At 40.2% G+C, this 18311-nt stretch overlaps 2 protein-coding genes across 3 annotated transcripts in view; one reads left to right on the top strand and one right to left on the bottom strand.

The window, feature by feature from the left end:
* LOC123950655 (syndecan binding protein) overlaps positions 1 to 7636 on the top strand; it is a 39774-nt gene extending 32138 nt beyond the window's left edge. Inside the window, exons 5-9 of one of the 2 annotated variants that reach the window (XM_046018855.1) lie at positions 1284 to 1442; positions 3210 to 3385; positions 4351 to 4522; positions 5270 to 5361; positions 6465 to 7636. In XM_046018855.1, the coding sequence (XP_045874811.1) occupies positions 1284 to 1442; positions 3210 to 3385; positions 4351 to 4522; positions 5270 to 5361; positions 6465 to 6519 (654 nt within the window). In that variant the 3' untranslated portion in view covers positions 6520 to 7636. Of the gene's footprint in view, positions 1 to 1280; positions 1443 to 3209; positions 3386 to 4350; positions 4523 to 5269; positions 5362 to 6464 lie in introns of both variants that reach the window. The other variant, XM_046018848.1, reaches the window with a different exon arrangement.
* Positions 7637 to 8257: 621 nt separating this feature from the next.
* NSMAF (neutral sphingomyelinase activation associated factor) overlaps positions 8258 to 18311 on the bottom strand; it is a 57061-nt gene continuing 47007 nt past the window's right edge. The window contains 9 exon segments of the mRNA XM_046013478.1: positions 8258 to 8963; positions 9959 to 10068; positions 10210 to 10312; positions 10714 to 10864; positions 12007 to 12090; positions 13381 to 13504; positions 13928 to 13995; positions 14789 to 14856; positions 17300 to 17358. Coding sequence (XP_045869434.1) covers positions 8869 to 8963; positions 9959 to 10068; positions 10210 to 10312; positions 10714 to 10864; positions 12007 to 12090; positions 13381 to 13504; positions 13928 to 13995; positions 14789 to 14856; positions 17300 to 17358 — 862 coding nt within the window. The 3' untranslated portion in view covers positions 8258 to 8868.

Raw genomic sequence — 18311 nt, 5'->3', positions numbered from 1 at the left:
AATAAGTAAGAACACCTAGTAAGTCAGGTACTTAAAAATACTGCTGGAAAAAATATTTTCCAAAAGTAAACCCCCCCCCCAAAGCCCCCCCCCAACCCTTTGTTCTGTATTCCACCTAAATAATTCATTTGCTAAATAAAGTTTTTCTGTTTCTATCCCATTACCTGTTTTTCCTCTGTTTCTTATAGGCTGTAGTCATTTCTATTTTGAACCTTTGTAATCTCACAAGTAATACTTTCTGGCATTCCGTTCTGATTTCTAGTGTAATTGTGTGTGTATATTATTCCTGTTAGACTATCAGCTTTAGAATATGCTATCATAATTACCATGAATTCTGAAAAAAATTTGCCATCTGTAGTGATTATGTAGTTGAGGTTCCTCTTTCCTTATTGCTGCTCTGAGCATCACAGTTCTTAGGTAGGTCAGAGGGTTTTTTGACAGATTCCAGTGAAGAAGTCTTTTGATTAGCTCTTCCCTCACTATCTTTTTGGTTGAGAAAAGGGATTCACTTAAAAAAGCAGTTTTGGTCAAGAAAACTTGAGAAAATTGAAAAATTCGCAGCATGGTACCTTCCATGCTTCCCTCATATAGCTGTTCTTGGTCAGTCTGGTTTGTGCATATAATTGGTTAATCCATAAATGTTCATTACAGAGAATGAGAAATGTATTATCCTGTCTTGTGTGTGTTAGCACTCATGTAAGCATGCAGTTTTAATTCTCACAGTGGCACTGTGAGGTAAGAAGGTTCCTCCTCTTATAGAAATGCTGAAAGTCAGTAGATGGCTAATAAAGATCAGACCACATATAAAAGAACCCTCTGGAAAATGTTGTGTGAATTTCAGAAGTATGATAAGGCCTTTAAGCTCGAGGATAATACATTTGAGTGGAGATAAGCCAAAGTATACATGAAGCAAATACTAGTGAAGTCAGAAGGTAAGTCATTGAATCTGTTGGAGGTGATGAATTTCCTTAAGAATTAGTAAATAAGGGGTGTCTGGGAGGCTTAGATGGTTGAGCACCTGCAACCTGCTCTCTGCTCAGCAGGGAGTCTGCTTTCCGCCTGCTTCTGCCTCTCTCCCCTGCTCATGCTCTCTTTCTCAAATGAATAAATAAAATCTTTAAAAAAAAAGGAATGAATAAAAACTAGGGTCCTTTTTGGGTAAATCAGACTTTATCTGAGGGTAACAGTATGCAGATTACTTTTTGGGAAACCACAACTGAGTATATTCGAGTTAATTAAAATGTTTCTAAGTATTGACACATTGTGTGTGTTTTTATTAGCAGTTGGTAGCAAGACCTTCCAGTATGAACTATATGGTGGCTCCTGTAACTGGTAATGATGTTGGAATTCGTAGAGCAGAAATTAAGCAAGGGATTCGTGAAGTCATTTTGTGTAAGGATCAAGATGGAAAAATTGGGCTCAGGCTTAAATCAATAGATAATGTAAGTATTTTTCATTCTATTTGTTTGTCCAAATAGCTTGAGATATTAACTGATCACTATTAGAATAATTTACAGTAAGAATGTTTTCATGAATTATAATACTGAATTTATAATCAAGATCATTTTAAATCTGCTAACTTAAAATTTTCTACTTGGAGATGCCTTATTTTGAAGAGGCAGGTTGGTACTTCATTACCTTTAATGAATTTTTTTTTTTGAGTCTTCTGGAATAAAGTTCACTGGTCTTCATGAATAACATAGTTTATAAAGTAAAATTATGGTATTCAAATAGGGCATCGTATGTGATTAAGAGACTGACCAGGGAGAATTGGTGTCCATTAATGGTGTGTATTTTTAAATTAAATAATGATCATTTAACTTGTGAAGTGGGTTTGCAGGTTTATTATTTCCATCCTTCATTTTGATTTAATAGGTCATTTTTTTGAGTAAAAGTGATTTTCTAATTAGGGCAGCTGTTCCTTTACCTTTGTAATTACTCTCCCTCTTAACCTCACCATACTGAAGAAATTAAATAGGGTTCTTCTCCTAGGAGGCATTTAGGATTGTTAGGGATGTGCTGAGTCTTTTTCCCAATTTGTGGTTTTAGGTATTACCTCTTGGATTCCTTATTAATCTTAAGTCTTGTTAGCCCAGCGTGTCCAACTTTTTCACACACAAAATGACAATGAGTATCCCACACTGGTAAATGGCTGAGGCTAATCTTAGCAGGAAGCCCCAACCCAGGCTACCTACCCAGAGAGCTGAGGGCATCAATGGCCCTGACTTTACTGCTCTCCCTTCCTTTTCAGTGAATAATATATGCTGCCCATCTGCCAGGATTTCTTCTCTGTTCCTTCCTTTGTCTTAAAAGACAAGACACTCTTCATAGGCCCCTATCTCCAATGCAGTTACCCCTGCAGTGGATATCTCCATTTGGCCAAAACTCAACTGCTCTGACCATTTTACATGGTGCCTTCTGGTTTTCAGTACTGCCCTGAAGTAAACTGTAAGACATAGGACATGTCTGACCTAGCCTAGGAGGATAGAAAGGGTCCAACTTTGTAGATGCTTTCATATTTTACCAACTTTACTCTTCTTTTATACTTTTACATTTTCTTCATCTGAGACTGGGTTAATAGAAGGATAAATATCCACGTGGATTTAGTTCTTCGTCGACTAAACTTGAGTTTTCTATATTTCATAGTGGATTCCTTCTAAGAACGAGTGGTATTGAATGTACCCACCTTTTTAGGCTGTTAAATAAACTCTAATCTTATTTATCTAATTTAGCAAATGGGTTAAGGAGTCCTTCAGTTGTAAGGAGAGTTACGACCTTACACTAAATTATCATTTTTTAAACTAAAGAAATCATGAAATTTCTAACCGTAGACTCACTTTCCCCCTAAACAAAAACCATGTGCCAATACCTCTTGTATTCTACCAGACTCATAGAAGCTTACATTTATTATGGCAACCCTACTTTATTTTCCTTGGACTTTTTATTCCAAGATGAAGGGGATGATTAAGGTTGGTCAGGTGGGCGGTGGGTCATGATTTGAGGTTGGAATTACTAGTAAGATATTACATTTTTGCCTTATTTCTTGGGGCCACTGTCTTGATAAAATTTTCAGTTTCCTTTTTGGCAGTAACAACATATATTCATGTAGTTTCTCTCTCTCTTTACTAGAGTAGATTCCTAACTTTCCAGCATTTTTAAACCATATCATAACAGTGGTAAGTGACCAAAGTTATTTTATTATTCTCTAGGGCATATTTGTTCAGCTGGTCCAGGCAAATTCTCCAGCCTCATTGGTTGGTCTGAGATTTGGGGACCAAGTACTCCAGATCAATGGGGAAAACTGTGCAGGCTGGAGCTCTGATAAAGCGCACAAGGTACTCAAACAGGCTTTTGGAGAGAAGATTACTATGACTGTTCGTGACAGGTAAGTTGACTAGACAGTTCAAATGGAGATTCAAGACTAGTTTTCCATTTTCTTGGGCTTTTAAGATTCTGTGGATATAATACTTTGATGCAGAAGATTATCACCTTACTGATCAGCCTTATAATCTGGCAATTTGTGTGTTGCAGATTCTTCTTGCATAGTTTTCTTTTTAAAGATTTTATGTATTTATTTGACAGAAATCACAAGTAAGAGAGGCAGGGAGAGAGAGAGAGAGGAGGAAGCAGGCTCCCTGTAGAGCAGAGAGCCCAATGTGGGGCTTGATCCCAGGACCCCAGGATCATGACCTGAGCCAAAGGCAGAGGCTTTACCCATGGAGCCACCCAGGCACCCCATAGTTTTTGTGTGTGTGTGTGTGTGTGTGTGTGTTTATAGCATTCTGGTTTTGTATAGATCTTATTTCAGAGCTTACGAAATTCATCCTCTAAGACGTTACTTGCTGTCTCTCTAGATCATAAAAAACAAATCTTGGAAAAAAGTTAGCAGGATGGTATCTCTGGCCTTGCTTCCCAGTTTGCTGCTTAAATATCCGGCATAGGATGGACACAGACAGTGCCAGGGTTCCTGCACAACTCCCAAGTGGTGTAGGAGTTCTACAAACCAAATCTGGCTTTTTTGGGTTGGCTATAGACTCTCTAGTTGTCAAAGTGGGAAGATAGAATTCTTTATTTAGCAGTTAGTTTATAACCTAAACATTTAGGTGTATGAAATAAGGGCCTTTATTTTCTTGCACCGTAATAAGTGTTAAGTTACAGTTAGCTTTTGGATTTTTATTCTTTTAAACTTAGGTTTTATATAACCTTGTTTCCAGTTTCTCACACATGGTATTTTTAGTAAACATTTTGTAGATGAATACCAAATTTACCTTATATCTAAGGAAACTTTAAAAGAGTAACTTGGACCAGTAGGAAGAAGGACATTTTTAATTTAATCCATTATGTTTACAGGCCCTTTGAACGGACAGTTACCATGCATAAGGATAGTACTGGACATGTTGGCTTTATCTTTAAAAATGGAAAGATAACATCCATAGTGAAAGATAGTTCTGCAGCCAGAAATGGTCTTCTCACAGAACATAACATCTGTGAAGTCAATGGGCAGAATGTCATTGGGCTGAAGGTAAGGAATAGAAGTCGTGTCTTGTGCTGAAGTTTTATTTTAGCAACTGTCTTTTCCATTTGTCTGTTTCAGTGGTATTTTCATCTTGACCCCCAAAATAGAAACTCAGTGGGGAGATGGGTGATGGGAACCTGGGGCTCTGTCTGTGCTCTCAGGCCAAAGGAATTACTTAAGGCTCTTTGGAATTAACATTCCTATAGCAAAGGGCTTAACTCTATGATTTTAGCAGTCCCTTGAACTAGAATTCTGTAGAGACATAGGCATTGAAGATTTTGGTGACATTCTGAATGAATGATTGCTCAGCTTTTTCAACCCAGGAATGGTAGAAAATGAGTAGTAGTTTCTGTTTGTATTAGTACCTTGTTTTTTTTCCTCTATAGATTCCTATTTTAAGGTATAAAGATTTTCATTAAGACGTGTTCATTTCATAAACTTGGTTCAGACTGCACCATTTAACTGAGGGGTAGTATTGTAAGGAAAATTATTTCATTACAAATTAAGTGATGAAAAGATGATTCTTTAAGCTAAAATATTTACTCAGTTTACATAGCAATTTTGTTTCCATCTATAAAATTGTGATTCTATAGAATTAAACTTGGTAAAAGAAACTGGAAAAAATGACAAATATCAAGGGTCAGATTTTAGAGATCTAGTAAGATGCAAAAGGACATACATATTTACCAAGAATAACATACTTTCATATTTTGAAATAAAGCCTTAATAATTTTTATTACATGTTTCCAACAGGATTCTCAAATTGCAGACATACTGTCAACATCTGAGACTGTAGTTACTATTACAATCATGCCTGCTTTTATCTTTGAACATATTATTAAACGGTAAGTAGACAGTACTTCAATTAGATTCTTACGGTTTTCCAAGTTAAGGTACAGTGCTTATATTAAGTCTCAAACCTTTGATTCTTTTACCTAAGGGATGACATGGTATTTACCTAGAAATCTGAAGTTACTTATTTAAATCAGAGGAATAGGTAGGTAAGGATGATCTCTCACAACTTTGCAAGTACTGAATAAATTCACCGTACACTTCCGAAATGTTAACATTTTCTAGTTGAAAAGAGGTATATGAGCAAAAGTGGGCAGGCTTTCATTTTAGCTTTCAGTAAAATGGACTGCAGTTGCACCCTGCCTACAGCTTCTCTTCTCAGTAGAAATCTATTCTGGTGGTTCATGTTGCAGAATTCTTGTCTGTGGGATGTTAGAAGTAATGCTTTTGTTCTGAGAGCATCTGAGGAGGTAGGTAGAGGCATGCAGGGGTGTGGGGTGTGGTGCTAGTATTGGCCTCAGGAAAGGAGGTTTGGACACCTCTGAGTGGGGGAATAGAAGAGAGGCAGCAAGTGTTGTTACCTTCCCTAGAACTTTTAAAATCCTGGCTTCTATCATAGCTGTTTTGCCAAGCCAAATTAGATCCTTCTTTCAGAATCTATCTTGCCTGTGGAAGTAAGATTTAAAAGATTAAAAACATAATACCTTAATAAAATTTTTCAGTTTCTGGGTAGAAAGGAAAGGGAAGTGTTACAGTCAAGACTACTTGTTCTCAAGTTCTCTTAAAACAGTGACAGGTTCCCTCTTACCATGTCCCTCCCAGTTCATAACATTGTTGTCATTTTCCTTGCTTTTAGTCATCAGCTTTAATATATGAGGACTTACTTGTATCTTATCTAACTTTTCTAGCAAAGGTGCAGATGGTGTTTCACATTGGCTATATTTGCAAACAGATGGATTTCCTCTGAGACTAGATTTTCCCTGACACTCCTAGATCTGAACTCATTTAAAACAAAAACAAAAATCCTTCCCTTTCCCCACAGTCCCACTTGATGCTAGCAAGTGCTGAATTTGAGGGGGGATTTTTTTCGATTAGCATAACCTTTTTGAAAAGAGAAACCCAAACCACACTGCTTAATAAAGTGACTCTCTCATAGGATGGCACCAAGCATTATGAAAAGCCTGATGGATCACACCATTCCTGAAGTTTAAAAGTCATGGCACAATGGAAACTTCACTGAACTCCAGTTTACTTTTTGGGCAACTTAACTTTATATTATGCACATGAAGCTTTCTAGGAGCCAGAGAGCATATGCTGCATGAAGACCTTTCTATCTTACATTATGGCTGGGAATCTTACTGTTTTGATTGGATATCTTGTTCACACTTCAAGATCGTAGCCTTATCCTGGTTTTACTGATGTGAAACTGTGGACAGATTTTAACTGATTTTCATAGAGTAGTTTCTCTACTGGAAACCTGATGCTTTTACAAGCCATTATGATTAGAATGACTGATACAGGCTTAGCTCTGTGTTAGAACCAATCACCTTTATTTTACATATCAAGTAGTGCTGTTCATATTACTTTAGTTCTATGGTATAATTGCATTTTTAATGTGTAACCATAGTACATGTAGAATGACTGCTTTTGATGTTTTTTTAGTTCTCTGTGTGTGTGTGCGTGTAAAATACCAATTAAGTACACTGGTTTCATTCCATGTAAGCATTATACAGTGTATGTAGGTTGCTTGAGATTGTGTTGATCATCATTTAATTGTAACTACCTTTACTTAATACGCTTCAACTGTCGCCTTAACTGTGTTAAGCATCTAGAATAAAAGCCAAAATATAACTATTGCTGCCTTTCTAAAACCCAAAATGCAGTTCTGTGTTAAACTGAAATGTACACTAGCCCAGAACAATGTAATGGTACATAATGAGCTATAGCATAGCTGCTTAGTTGCATTTGAGATTTTCTAGTCAATTGTGTAATGGAAATTTCTTTCTTCTAAAACTTACTGGTATTACTTTCTGAGAAATGATTCACTATATATTAAATGTAAAAATTCTTATACCAAATAGGATAAAGTTCTGACTCCCTTTATCCATTTGTAGATTAAGTGGAATAATACCTAATTTTGTCTTTAACATTCTGTAACCTCACTACTTTGGGATGGTCTTAGGATGTTTCCCAGGGAATCTGTTCCATTTCCTGACCCCTCCCTACAAAATGGAAGTGACACTTTATCCTGATTTTTTTCTTTATGGTTTATGCCTATTTCATCTTAATTAAATATGTATAAATAAAGAGGACTTTTAGTCTGTTGCATCATTTGGAAGCTGTCAGTGCCCTTCACCAAACTTTTGCATGACTTTGGGAACGGGCGTATGAAGTTCACAACTTGGGCCTGTGGAAACTGTCTCAGCAGTGAGCATCCAGAGGCCCTGAGAAAAGCCATCTGTGCCAAGAGAGTAGGTGTGTCAGGAAGAGTGCTTCCACCTGGGAACCGCAGGTAGCCAGCCTGCACACTTAAGGCTGAGCATCAGGAACTCAGCGGAGGCCACGGGTGCTCTCTGCAATACCTGAGACCAAGTCATGTCCAATGACACTTAAAACTGACTTTGAAAACTGTTACCCTGGATCATTTTTTCCCCCATATCATACACCTACAAGATAAAACTCTCCTACACCTTTTAAAAACATTGTCATAATATAAAAGGAAGTCAGTAGTATGGCTTTACAGCTTACCTTGTTGAAATTTGGAAAAGCACACCAAACAGGGTTTCCCAGTTTACCTACCTAATTACCTAGATTTGAGTCTGAGGATGGCTCCAAAAAATGTAAGAATGAATGACATTCACGTCACTTTATGGTTTTCTAGAAGGACCAATACTTGAAGTTCTTAAAAGGTACTACTAGTCTTGGTTTAAATAAGAAAATGAAAACTGCTTTCATTACAGAAAAATATTTTTAATGTAGAAAAGATGAGCATTTAATAGCTATAATGAAATAAACCGTTCCTATACACAGTAAACTTAATTGCTAATCATTCCCCAGGTTCTTAGAATCTGAGGACAGTAGGTTATACAAAGTAACCACTCCAAGAAAACACATACCCAAAAACCCAGTGGGCAGCAATTCTTAGATTAGGAAGACAAAATAGAGTGACTCAGAAGTAGTAGAGAATACTGCACGTTTTCTTGGAAAAATCAAAATTGTTCAGTGTTTCCTGAAAGTTTTCCCATCTTAGTTTATTATCTCTTAGCTACTTCTCTTTGCCACCCAAACCTGCCTTCTGACCATCAGCATACTAGGATGACCATCCACCTTTCAAATGTAATGTTTTCTCCCGAACACTGTCATATCTTTGTCTGCCTTAGAGGATGGCAACTAATGGCTTTCAATGAAGTCGCCATGATTTAGGAAGTTTAAAACCACAAATGTCTCATGTGGTAAAATTTCTAATTACTATCATTGCACATTCATCAGTTCATTTAAAAGTCTGGTTTAAAAATACATTAAATAGAGTTCAACTTAACATTCAAGAGGGGAAAAGGCACTTAATACTGCAATTTCCAGAACATAATTTGTCTGTCTTCCCCTCCCGTGATGATACTGCTACACTGTTCATTCATCCATATACATGTCACAGCACCTAAGAGAAAGAGACCTTGTGGTTAGGTGGTAAGTTGACCCAGGGGCCCCCCAAAACATACTCTCAAGTACTGTGTCGTCTTCTCTCATCCTGTAATTGGTATGTAAATTAAAAATAACTGCTTGGTATAGGGAACTTGTGTGAGCAATAAACCACTTAAACATAAAGCTAAAATAACGGATGCAAACATACTCCTACTGCAGTGGTTAGGACACGGATGAGAGGAGAAGGCAGGAGCTGGTGGAAGTTGGCTAATTCCATTTCTGCAGGAAGGAGTCAGATAAATGTTGCTTAAAGCCAGTAAGTTGAGGATGACCTAAACAGATCACTTTATAATGTTAGGAAATAACCACATAACTTAGAGGGAAGGGACTGAACGAGGGGACAGTTACTGGTCACAGTGGAAAGTAAATAGAAACATAAAACTGTAGTTATTAGAAGAATTAAAAACCATAAAATCATCCAGATGATCAGGAGGCAACCATGCAAATGTAAGCAAATGCAGTGAATCTCTACAAGATACTACGTGGGAAAAAACCAAATGGGCAGAATAGTTAACATGCCTATAACCTACCCTCTCAATAGTAAGAGGGCACAACTCCAGGACACGCATCGTTCAGGGAGGAGAACGGCGGGGTTGGGGTGGGGTCAGCAGTGGGAGGAAAATTGTTCTCATTGTAATTTTTGTGTTGCTTGGGGTTTGATTAAAACTTCGTGCCTGTATTTTTAAAACGATTCCAGCTTTTACTGTGGTTTTTAATTCTCCATGGGGAAGTTAATATAAAAACTTCCTTTTTGGAATCTACTGTCTTGTCAACGTAAATCTCAGTCCCAAAGGATTCCACCTGGCCAGCCAAGGTGCTGGAGGGGAACACTGGCAGTATGGAGAGAAATGGTGTGTTTTCTGCCTGGGAAGAGTATGCTTCCCGATGGGAAAAGCCGTTTGAGTTCAGCATTTTAGGGAGAAAGGAGAAGTCAGCTGCATAACTGCTTACCCGCATGGCCCTGTATTCGCTCACTGATTTTTCCTCCGAGCAGGTCCCAAACAAGCAGTTCGCCAGACTGACTTCCAGATAAAACAGAATTTCCATCCCAGATAAAGCATCTGCAAGCATGATTTAGAAATGATGATCTGATCAGTCCTCATGAAGGAGGGGCTCTATTACCCTGCCAAAGCAAGCCCACATGACAGGACCATGAACTTGTTTGTACATGTCTTCCCCCACTAGTAACTCAGGAAATGTACCTCTGGGTCTCATCCGAAGTCAGAGAAGAGATGAGCATTCCTGTCTGCACATCTATGACGTTTAGACAGCCATCTTCCCCTGTGCTGAGGACATGGCGACTGTCTGTAACACGAGGTAAAACGGCTTCAGAAGTGTACTGAAGATTATTCTGACATATTATCTGTGACATAACGTTCACTTTTGGGCTCCTTGAGCTACTTGTACTTAACTGATGACTCTCCTCTCCTTGAAATGCTTCTAAGACACTGGGCTGATGACCCTTTGGTGTGAGTTCATTTGCATAAATTTAATTTCTCTGGGGAGCTGACAAATTAAGAACAATGTCCACTACAGGTTTTCTGTGGGTGCAAATGGCATAAGTAGATGTTATTGTGCCTGAAACAGCCTCAGATACAGGCGACACTTTTATCGGCAGACTGTTTTCCTTTTTACATTCTTCTCTATTTTAAAGTAATAATTCTGATTCCCCCAGTTATCATCCGTAGTAAAAAGGATCATACTACCTGGGCTAAAAGCAGTATCATATACAGTCCCTGAATGGCATGAGATCTGATGCAATATGGTGGCTGTAGTGAGGTCCCAAATATTCACTGTGCCTTCTTTGGTGCCTGAAACCAACAGTGTGCTTGCAGCATTTAGACTAATTGTATCTACCTAAGGAAGAAAACACAAAGTATTCCATTTAGAATTACAGTCATTAGCGGTTTCCCTAGGCTGACTCCACTATCGGGACACGATAAAGGTTCGACTCCGCTGTACGGTGTACTGATGTGACTACTGCAGATGTATTTCAACATTACCTACTGAATTATTTAAAAATGAAATTCTTCATATGCTAGTGAATAAAAGGAAATATTGGGTAACTGCAATGCTGGATTTTAAGATTTTTTAATTTTAGAGCATGTGTAAGAGTGCATGGGGGTAGTGGCAGAGGGAGAGAATTTTCAGGTAAACTCCCCACTGACTGTGGAGCTGGGCACGGGGCTTGAGCCCACAAACCATGAGATAATGACCTGAGCCAGGACCTGAATCAGGAGTTGGATGCTTCACTGACACAACCACCCAGGCGCCCCATTTGCTGTTTTAATGTGGTCTAAAATTGACAAGTTTTAGGATGATGCCTCCATGAGTTATAAACCATGATGCCAGGCGGTCTGAAGCACAGTGGACCCATGCTTATGTGAGGGCTTTGGGAAAAGTAGGGGATCTCAAGGTTGTATTTGCATGTCCACCTGGAGTTACAGACTACATAAATATCTCTCAACCTCAGCTCATCTGCCGACCGTGCAAGTCAGGCAGCAATTTGCACCTCGGAGAAAAGGCAGTACTGTCAGCTCTAGTGGGAGATGCAGCAGGGGGCCCTGACCCAGCAGGGCCGGCACGAGTGTGGCTCTCCTGGCTCATGTGTGCCCCCCAACACTGTCAGAGGCCGTCATGCTGGACAGACGGCCCTGTCTACTCTCTGTGTCAGAAAACACAAAAATCTACACCCCAGATAGTTTGAGGGTATCCAAATATTCAGTGTCATGCTCAGAAATTGGTATTTTGGAAATTGCATGGGACGGTAGTTAATTCTCAGGGAAATGGCAAATTGGAGGGGGGAAAAAAAGCAAACTTGGAAACCCAAAGAATCAAGTCAAAAGAATGGAGCGCCCATGCTCTCCTCCAGTAAGCAAAATAAAATGAAAAAGAAAAAACAAAAACAAAAACAAAAAAACACACAGGTAAAACCAACTGCTATCACCCTCCCCGGGACTCAGGCTCAGCTTTTGAGCAGTGCTGTGGCTGGTACTCACGCTGACATCGTGCTCCAGTTCAGCCAGCATGTCAAACTGCTGTCTCCTGGTGCATGTCATTTCTGCAGGAACACCAGACCACACCTAAGGTGGAATATATTGCAGAAGGTATTTGCAAACATTTAGAATGAAAGCATGCCTAACACATTCAAGAAAAGCGCTCTTGACCAACCAATTGCCAGCTGACGTACTTGTCAACAAAATAAAGCTGTGAAATGCTTCCAGTTCCTTTCCTGCAGTGCCCGTTTTTATTCCCATTACAGCGCTCACCAAGTGTCCGCTGCACCTGTTTGTCTGTTTCTACCCTTTGTACTTGCTGTTGTATTCTGTGCTTTTTGTGCAAACTGAGGAAACATGAGTGTAAAAGTGTTGTGGTGTCTACTGAGGGTTTGAGAAGACCCAAAAAGGCAAGTCACCAAAAAACTTACTAAAATTAAAAAAAATAATAAAACTTAGTAAAATTTGGTGTAGGCAAGAAAATTGATAAGAATGGGGGAAATCCTGAAAAACTCTTGAAGGAATTCTAACAGTCTTAGGTTCTTGATTTCATTTTACATAAATGCAAATTGGAAGCTGAAGATGATGAGTACTGGTGTGATCTTTGCAAGACAGTTGTGTAAGGTCCCAAAGAAGAGGGCAAGGATGGCCCCATATCAACAGAATGATGAATGAATGTGCATTTATATGTTTTGACTTGAAATAAAATGCATTCGCTTTTCATGAGTCCTCACTTAAACTATAACATTTTCTGATTAACGGATTAACTGCTAGTTCCGACTGTGTGAGATAAGAGGGGCTGTTGCTGTGTACAGTTGGCCCTTGAACAATATGTGGGGGGGAAGAGCTCCTACCCACTATTTCATGCAGTTGAAAATCTTATGTGTAACTTTGACTCCCCCCAAATGTCACTGTTGACCGGGAGTCTTACAATAACATAAACAGTTGACCAATGTATTTTGTGTTACTTGTACTATATACTGTAGTCTTATAGTAAAGTAAGTTAGAGAAAAAGAAGGTTAAGAAAATCATAAATTTACAGTATTGTATGTATTTATCAGCAAAACTCCATGTCTAAGCAGGCTGTGCAGTTCAAACCTATGTTGTTCACAAGTCACCTTTATTTCTCTATAACTCTGTTTTGTGAATTCTGCATCACTCCAACCCCCAGTTGAGTACACAGTACAGAAATCGGGAAAACTTCCTATTGAGAAGTACACATGTTGGGAAAACAGAGGCGATAACATTCAGTATCTTTACAGATCACTGACGCTCTGTGAAAAGAAATGAAGTGAGGGAACGCACTAACAACAGGTGTACAACGGTTTATAACACTTGCAGTATCCAAACATTTTAAGTTACAAATTCTATATAAACCTTCACGGTGGAGTCCCACGATGCTGAATACAGTCGGTTGTCATGCCAACAGATCTTACTAACGGCATCGTCATGTCCCATTAACGTGTCCTGGCGTCTTGCAAATGCTATAGAGTAAAAATAGCTAACAGAAAAGAGAAGGAGAACTATTAAAAAGAATTCCAGCTTAATTTGGAGACTCTTAAACACATATTCAAGGAGTATTATGTTGTTTAATTCTACACTAAGACTCACTAGAATTACAAAATACTGTTCTAATGTTATTGCACCAAAATACTCAATATCTGACTTTGAAACTAGAAATCTCCAGGTCTGGCTCATTTGTGTTTTCACCTCAGGTTAAAACAGAAAAACAGAGTCCAGTGGGAGAAATTACTAGATTCAAACAATCACAGTCAAAGCCGCCAGTACTAGCCTTATCTAATATCTGTTCTTTTTCGAAAACCCAGCGTCCCACCAATGGAAGATCTGTCCTTTCCTGCCTTCTGTCCACAAAGACAACTATGCCGCGTGCAGAATTACACCAGGAGCACACTCAGATACATACACATTATTATCCCATGAAGAACTTATGACAGTGGCATCTCCTGGCAAAAGTAAACAAGATGATAAAGCCTGAAATACAAATGGTTTGACATTAATTATATACAATAATTAGTAAATCCCTAACATGTTAAAACTATCTTGTAAGCTCTCCGCAAAATTAATGCTTAAATTCTGTTTATTCTGGCCTTCCTCATTATTTGGGAAGTTTTTTTTCAAGTGGCTAATTCCAGATGCTAGGTTCCTTCCCAAATGTAAGCAAGTAAGTGTGTCCAGGGCATACGGATCTAGCCTGCGGGCGTTCCAGGGCTCTGGAGGGCCCTCACAGCCCTGGGCTGGAGGAACTCCTCACGAAGGTAAATCGTGAGGCGAGGGTGGGCTGCATGTTATTCTCAAGGAGCCTCTCTGGATTACAGGCTTCCACAGGCAGGGAGAACTTCCAAAATTCTTTAGGGACTTTCAAAACCATTCGGATGGATTACATTAACAATAAAATGTGTTTTTTCAGAAGAATTGGTTTTCTAGAATTCGGGGTGCTATCCACTCAGAAATGCACACATTATTTAAAAAACACAGACATGTTTAGTTTGACAGTTCCAGAAAAGGAAAGAATTATTAAGGGGAATTCTGCTGGTTGGCACTTCTAGTTTTCTAGGCTACAAGCAAAATCACTGTGTTCTGAAAAAGAAGCACCCTGAAAATTTTTAAACTGAATTTAGAAGTAATGTCACTGAGGTACTTTGTAGACATCACATAGGAAAAACCCAACTGCTTGGGGAGAAACGAAATGCCATCATGTGTGTATAAAACAAAGTGCTACATGAATTTCCATCATATCACTGGTTTAAAATTAAAACGAACTCACCATATTTGAAAATGATATACTTCTTTGTAGCATTTTGGATTCCTTGGAGAACATCTTCAAAGTGGAATCTGGTTTAATGATGAGAAGGCAGATATATGAGAAAGACTTCCTGACCCTTACAGAGGATAAACAACAGTAGAGGCAGCAGGAGTGGGGTGGGAGGTGGGGCCAGAGGGTCTGGGGCCCCATCTGGTGACCTGTCCCCTCATGACAAGGGAACCAACGCATACCCAGTCCAGGCCCAGCACACTGCTCACATTTCAGCATGACTGAACCCGGAACAGGCCTAGTCACTTATAGAAGCTCAAAGTTAAAGAGAAGGAGTGCCTGGGTGGCTCAATTAAGCGTCTACCTTTGGCTCAGGTCATGATCTCCGGGTCCTGGGATTGAGTCCCGCATTGGGCTCCCTGCTCAGTGGGGAGCCTGCTTCTCTGTCTCCCCCTGTCCCTCCCCCAGCTCATGCTCTATCTCACAAATAAATAAAATCTTAAAAAAAAAAAAAAGTTAAAGGGGAGTAAAACACCAATTTTAAAGACAACAAAAGTCATGGATATATATATATATTTTAATTTATTTTTTTTTAAACCAATTGCCCAGTTATGGTATGCTACCCCTGAACTGAATTAGCGTTTATGAAGCAACCACTGACTTCCTAAAGAATAATAAAGCAGGGATTAAAATTTCCTTGCCTAACAGAAGCTTGAAGAAGTGTACAAAAGCAATCTCTTGGGAACCAAGACTTGCAAAAATGACAATGAACTCGGAACATCCCATATTTGAAACAAATAACACATTTCCTAATTTGTAAACTCACAACATGATAAAGAAAAGGTCAGAATGAGCTTGAAATAATTTCTTTGGTATAGTAAAATTTAACATTTCAACCTCATTTTTGCAACACCAATACATGCAGGTCCTGAGACTTCATCAAGCTGAAACACTCTCTGGCATTCAGCTTGGAAACAAAATCCAGGGAGTGAACACAGCATTACCTGAACTTTACCCTCTGGGCGACACTCAACTCTGAGCCTCTTCCTGACCGTGCTGCTGACTCTGAAGAATGCCTTTTCTAGCAGGCATTTCTGAGTCATCACCACAAAGTCTACTGCAGCTTATGAATTTGGGGGATCCTACGGGAAACCGTAAGTCATCCCAGGACGTGAGGATGCTGTTCTCAAAACAGATGACTGTCACCATGCTAGAGGGGAGCCTGCCGGAGCCTGGCTCGCAGCTGATGAGCACCCCCCCGAGTGCCCCCATAGCCAAACGGAGACCGTGTGTGTATGAGCAAGGAAGGTCCCTTGGGGGTGACAATCAGGATATGCATAGACCAGTACTACAGGTTATAAACAGAAGAAACAAAGAGAAAAAAACAAAGGCTTCTCACTTAAAAAACAAAACAAAAAACAAAACAAACCCTCTTCCCCCTTCACTTGGTAAATTTACAAAGAAGGATATCATGCTTAATGAGCATCCGGGGTTTCAAGCCTTGACGCTCCCCAAGGTCCCCAGTCATAGTTTACAAGGTCATACAAGTACAGGTGGCTGAGGGACTTAAACCCTGATGGACAAATCCAGCTACGAACACAGGCTCTGCTTGCTGATAAAGCTTTAGTGAGAAAATGCTTTCACGATACAGCATTCGGTCTCGTGTGATGATGCTGGCACCCTCGGGGGACAGGATCCTGGGAGAAGGCAGATTGCTTCCCTCTGTCAGGGCACCTGCTGACCCCAGTGGGGCCCGGCGTGTGTCCTGCATGTCACTTCCTTTGGCTGACAGCAGAACCATTATCTGTGCTTTGTGCAAAATTCTGCTGTATGCATCCTGAGGTTGTCCCTGAGAGAGCGAGGAAGGACGTGCTACAGATAATGAATCACCGTGAGCGACTCTGAGAGTGGTAAGCCTGACTTCTCTGGGAGGGTTTGGTTGGACAGCACCATTTCCAGACTTAATCGATGAAACACATAATTTCCTCCGATAAGGCTAAAGGAAAAGTCCCCTCCAAAACAGCCGGCTACTAACTGTCAGAGCAAGTTGTCTTAAAACCTAAACAGGATGACTAAAAATCGAATAATGTAGAACATTAACAATTTGTGCCTTGGATTTCCAGTGAAATTCCACAACAAATGCCCTGAAATGCATAGCCCGTGACACAAATGAAACTCCTAACAGCAAAGGTGCACTTGTCCATGCTCCCACGCACGGTGCCCTGGGACGCCCCGGCTACACCCTGCAGCTGCCTGGCTGTTCTGGGGCCTCCGACCTAGCAAGGAGCCAGGAGTGAGCTCTTGTGCCCGCCCTGTCCCTGAAATTTCTGGAAACCTCGTCAGCAATGGAATCGCATGATCGTTTCTGGCAAACTACGGTGACGTTTTCTGCTAAATGCCACAAACTGCTCAAAAGTCACTTTCTGTGAGGCAGCACACCCAAGTGCAATCCTTAACTCAGAGTCAAGAATCCTGGATTCTTCAAGGTTCCAGGTAAACCACTGTTCAGGCAGGAAAACTCACCTTGTGAGGTTGTAAAGACGGAAGACCCGTTACAAGAGACGGCTATTCCGGTAACTGCCCTGTTTAAAGACAGAGGTTTATAAGTTACCAACATCCATGAGCTGGTACACTCGTCTCTTTCAAGTCCTGGATTTCATTTTACCAAGTGTCTATATTTATTTTTGCTACAGCCTGTCTGCTGGATCTGTCCTGCACACATTACACCTGCCACGACCAAATCATCAGTTGGGAGCTTCAGATTTTGTTTCGGGTGAGACCTGCGGCCGGAAACCATTTTCCCTCTCGGCTTCCCAATAGCTGCCACAGTCAAAGTCGAACATCTTCCTGATGCTGTGAAATCTGCTCCTCCTCAATTCCCCTTATCTGACTGTCCCCCAAATTACTGATCTGCTTATCTGACTGTCCCCCGAATTGCTGAAACTCTCCTTTACAAGCACTTCACTTGCTTGGCTGCTGAATCAAATTTACTGAGCCTCAGTTCAGTGAGGATACTCTCTCTGGTGCTACCATTTCCTTTGACAGGTTCCTTCCCGTCTACACTGCCTGGGAGGATAGGGCCTCTTTCTGTGGGTCACTTAGAGACACTGAGAAAAGGAAAGCCACTGTTAGAACGAATGAGGTGGAACTATGTACTTCTTAGCAGGAGGGTGTGCTCTGGGACATTCAGAACCACCCGTGACCCATGGTGTCTGTGGTATCAATATGTCAGGACATCTATGCCATCAAGCAGGCCTCCAGGCCCGTCTCTGAGCCTGGGTTTTCTCATCCATAACAGGATGGCTCAGGGGAGCTCAGTGCTTCTCAAGCCTTCCTACCAAAATGTGCGAATATCCTTAATGGCGGAAGTCTAAACACTCATAACCCCTCTGGGCCTGGCAGCAAGCCCTTTTTTCGAAAGTATGGGTATTATTTTTAAAACTCCTGTGAACTTCGCCCTTTGATCTCTCTCTCCCTCCACATACTTGTTGTAAATTTTTAAAAGGACACCTCTTCCCCTACAATATCTGTGAAT

The sequence above is a fragment of the Meles meles genome, chromosome 1 (genome assembly GCF_922984935.1).
Source record: "Meles meles chromosome 1, mMelMel3.1 paternal haplotype, whole genome shotgun sequence".
Classification (NCBI taxonomy): Eukaryota; Metazoa; Chordata; class Mammalia; order Carnivora; family Mustelidae; genus Meles; species Meles meles.
Note: the sequence above shows the minus strand (reverse complement) of the source record. Positions and strands in the feature narration are given on the sequence as shown.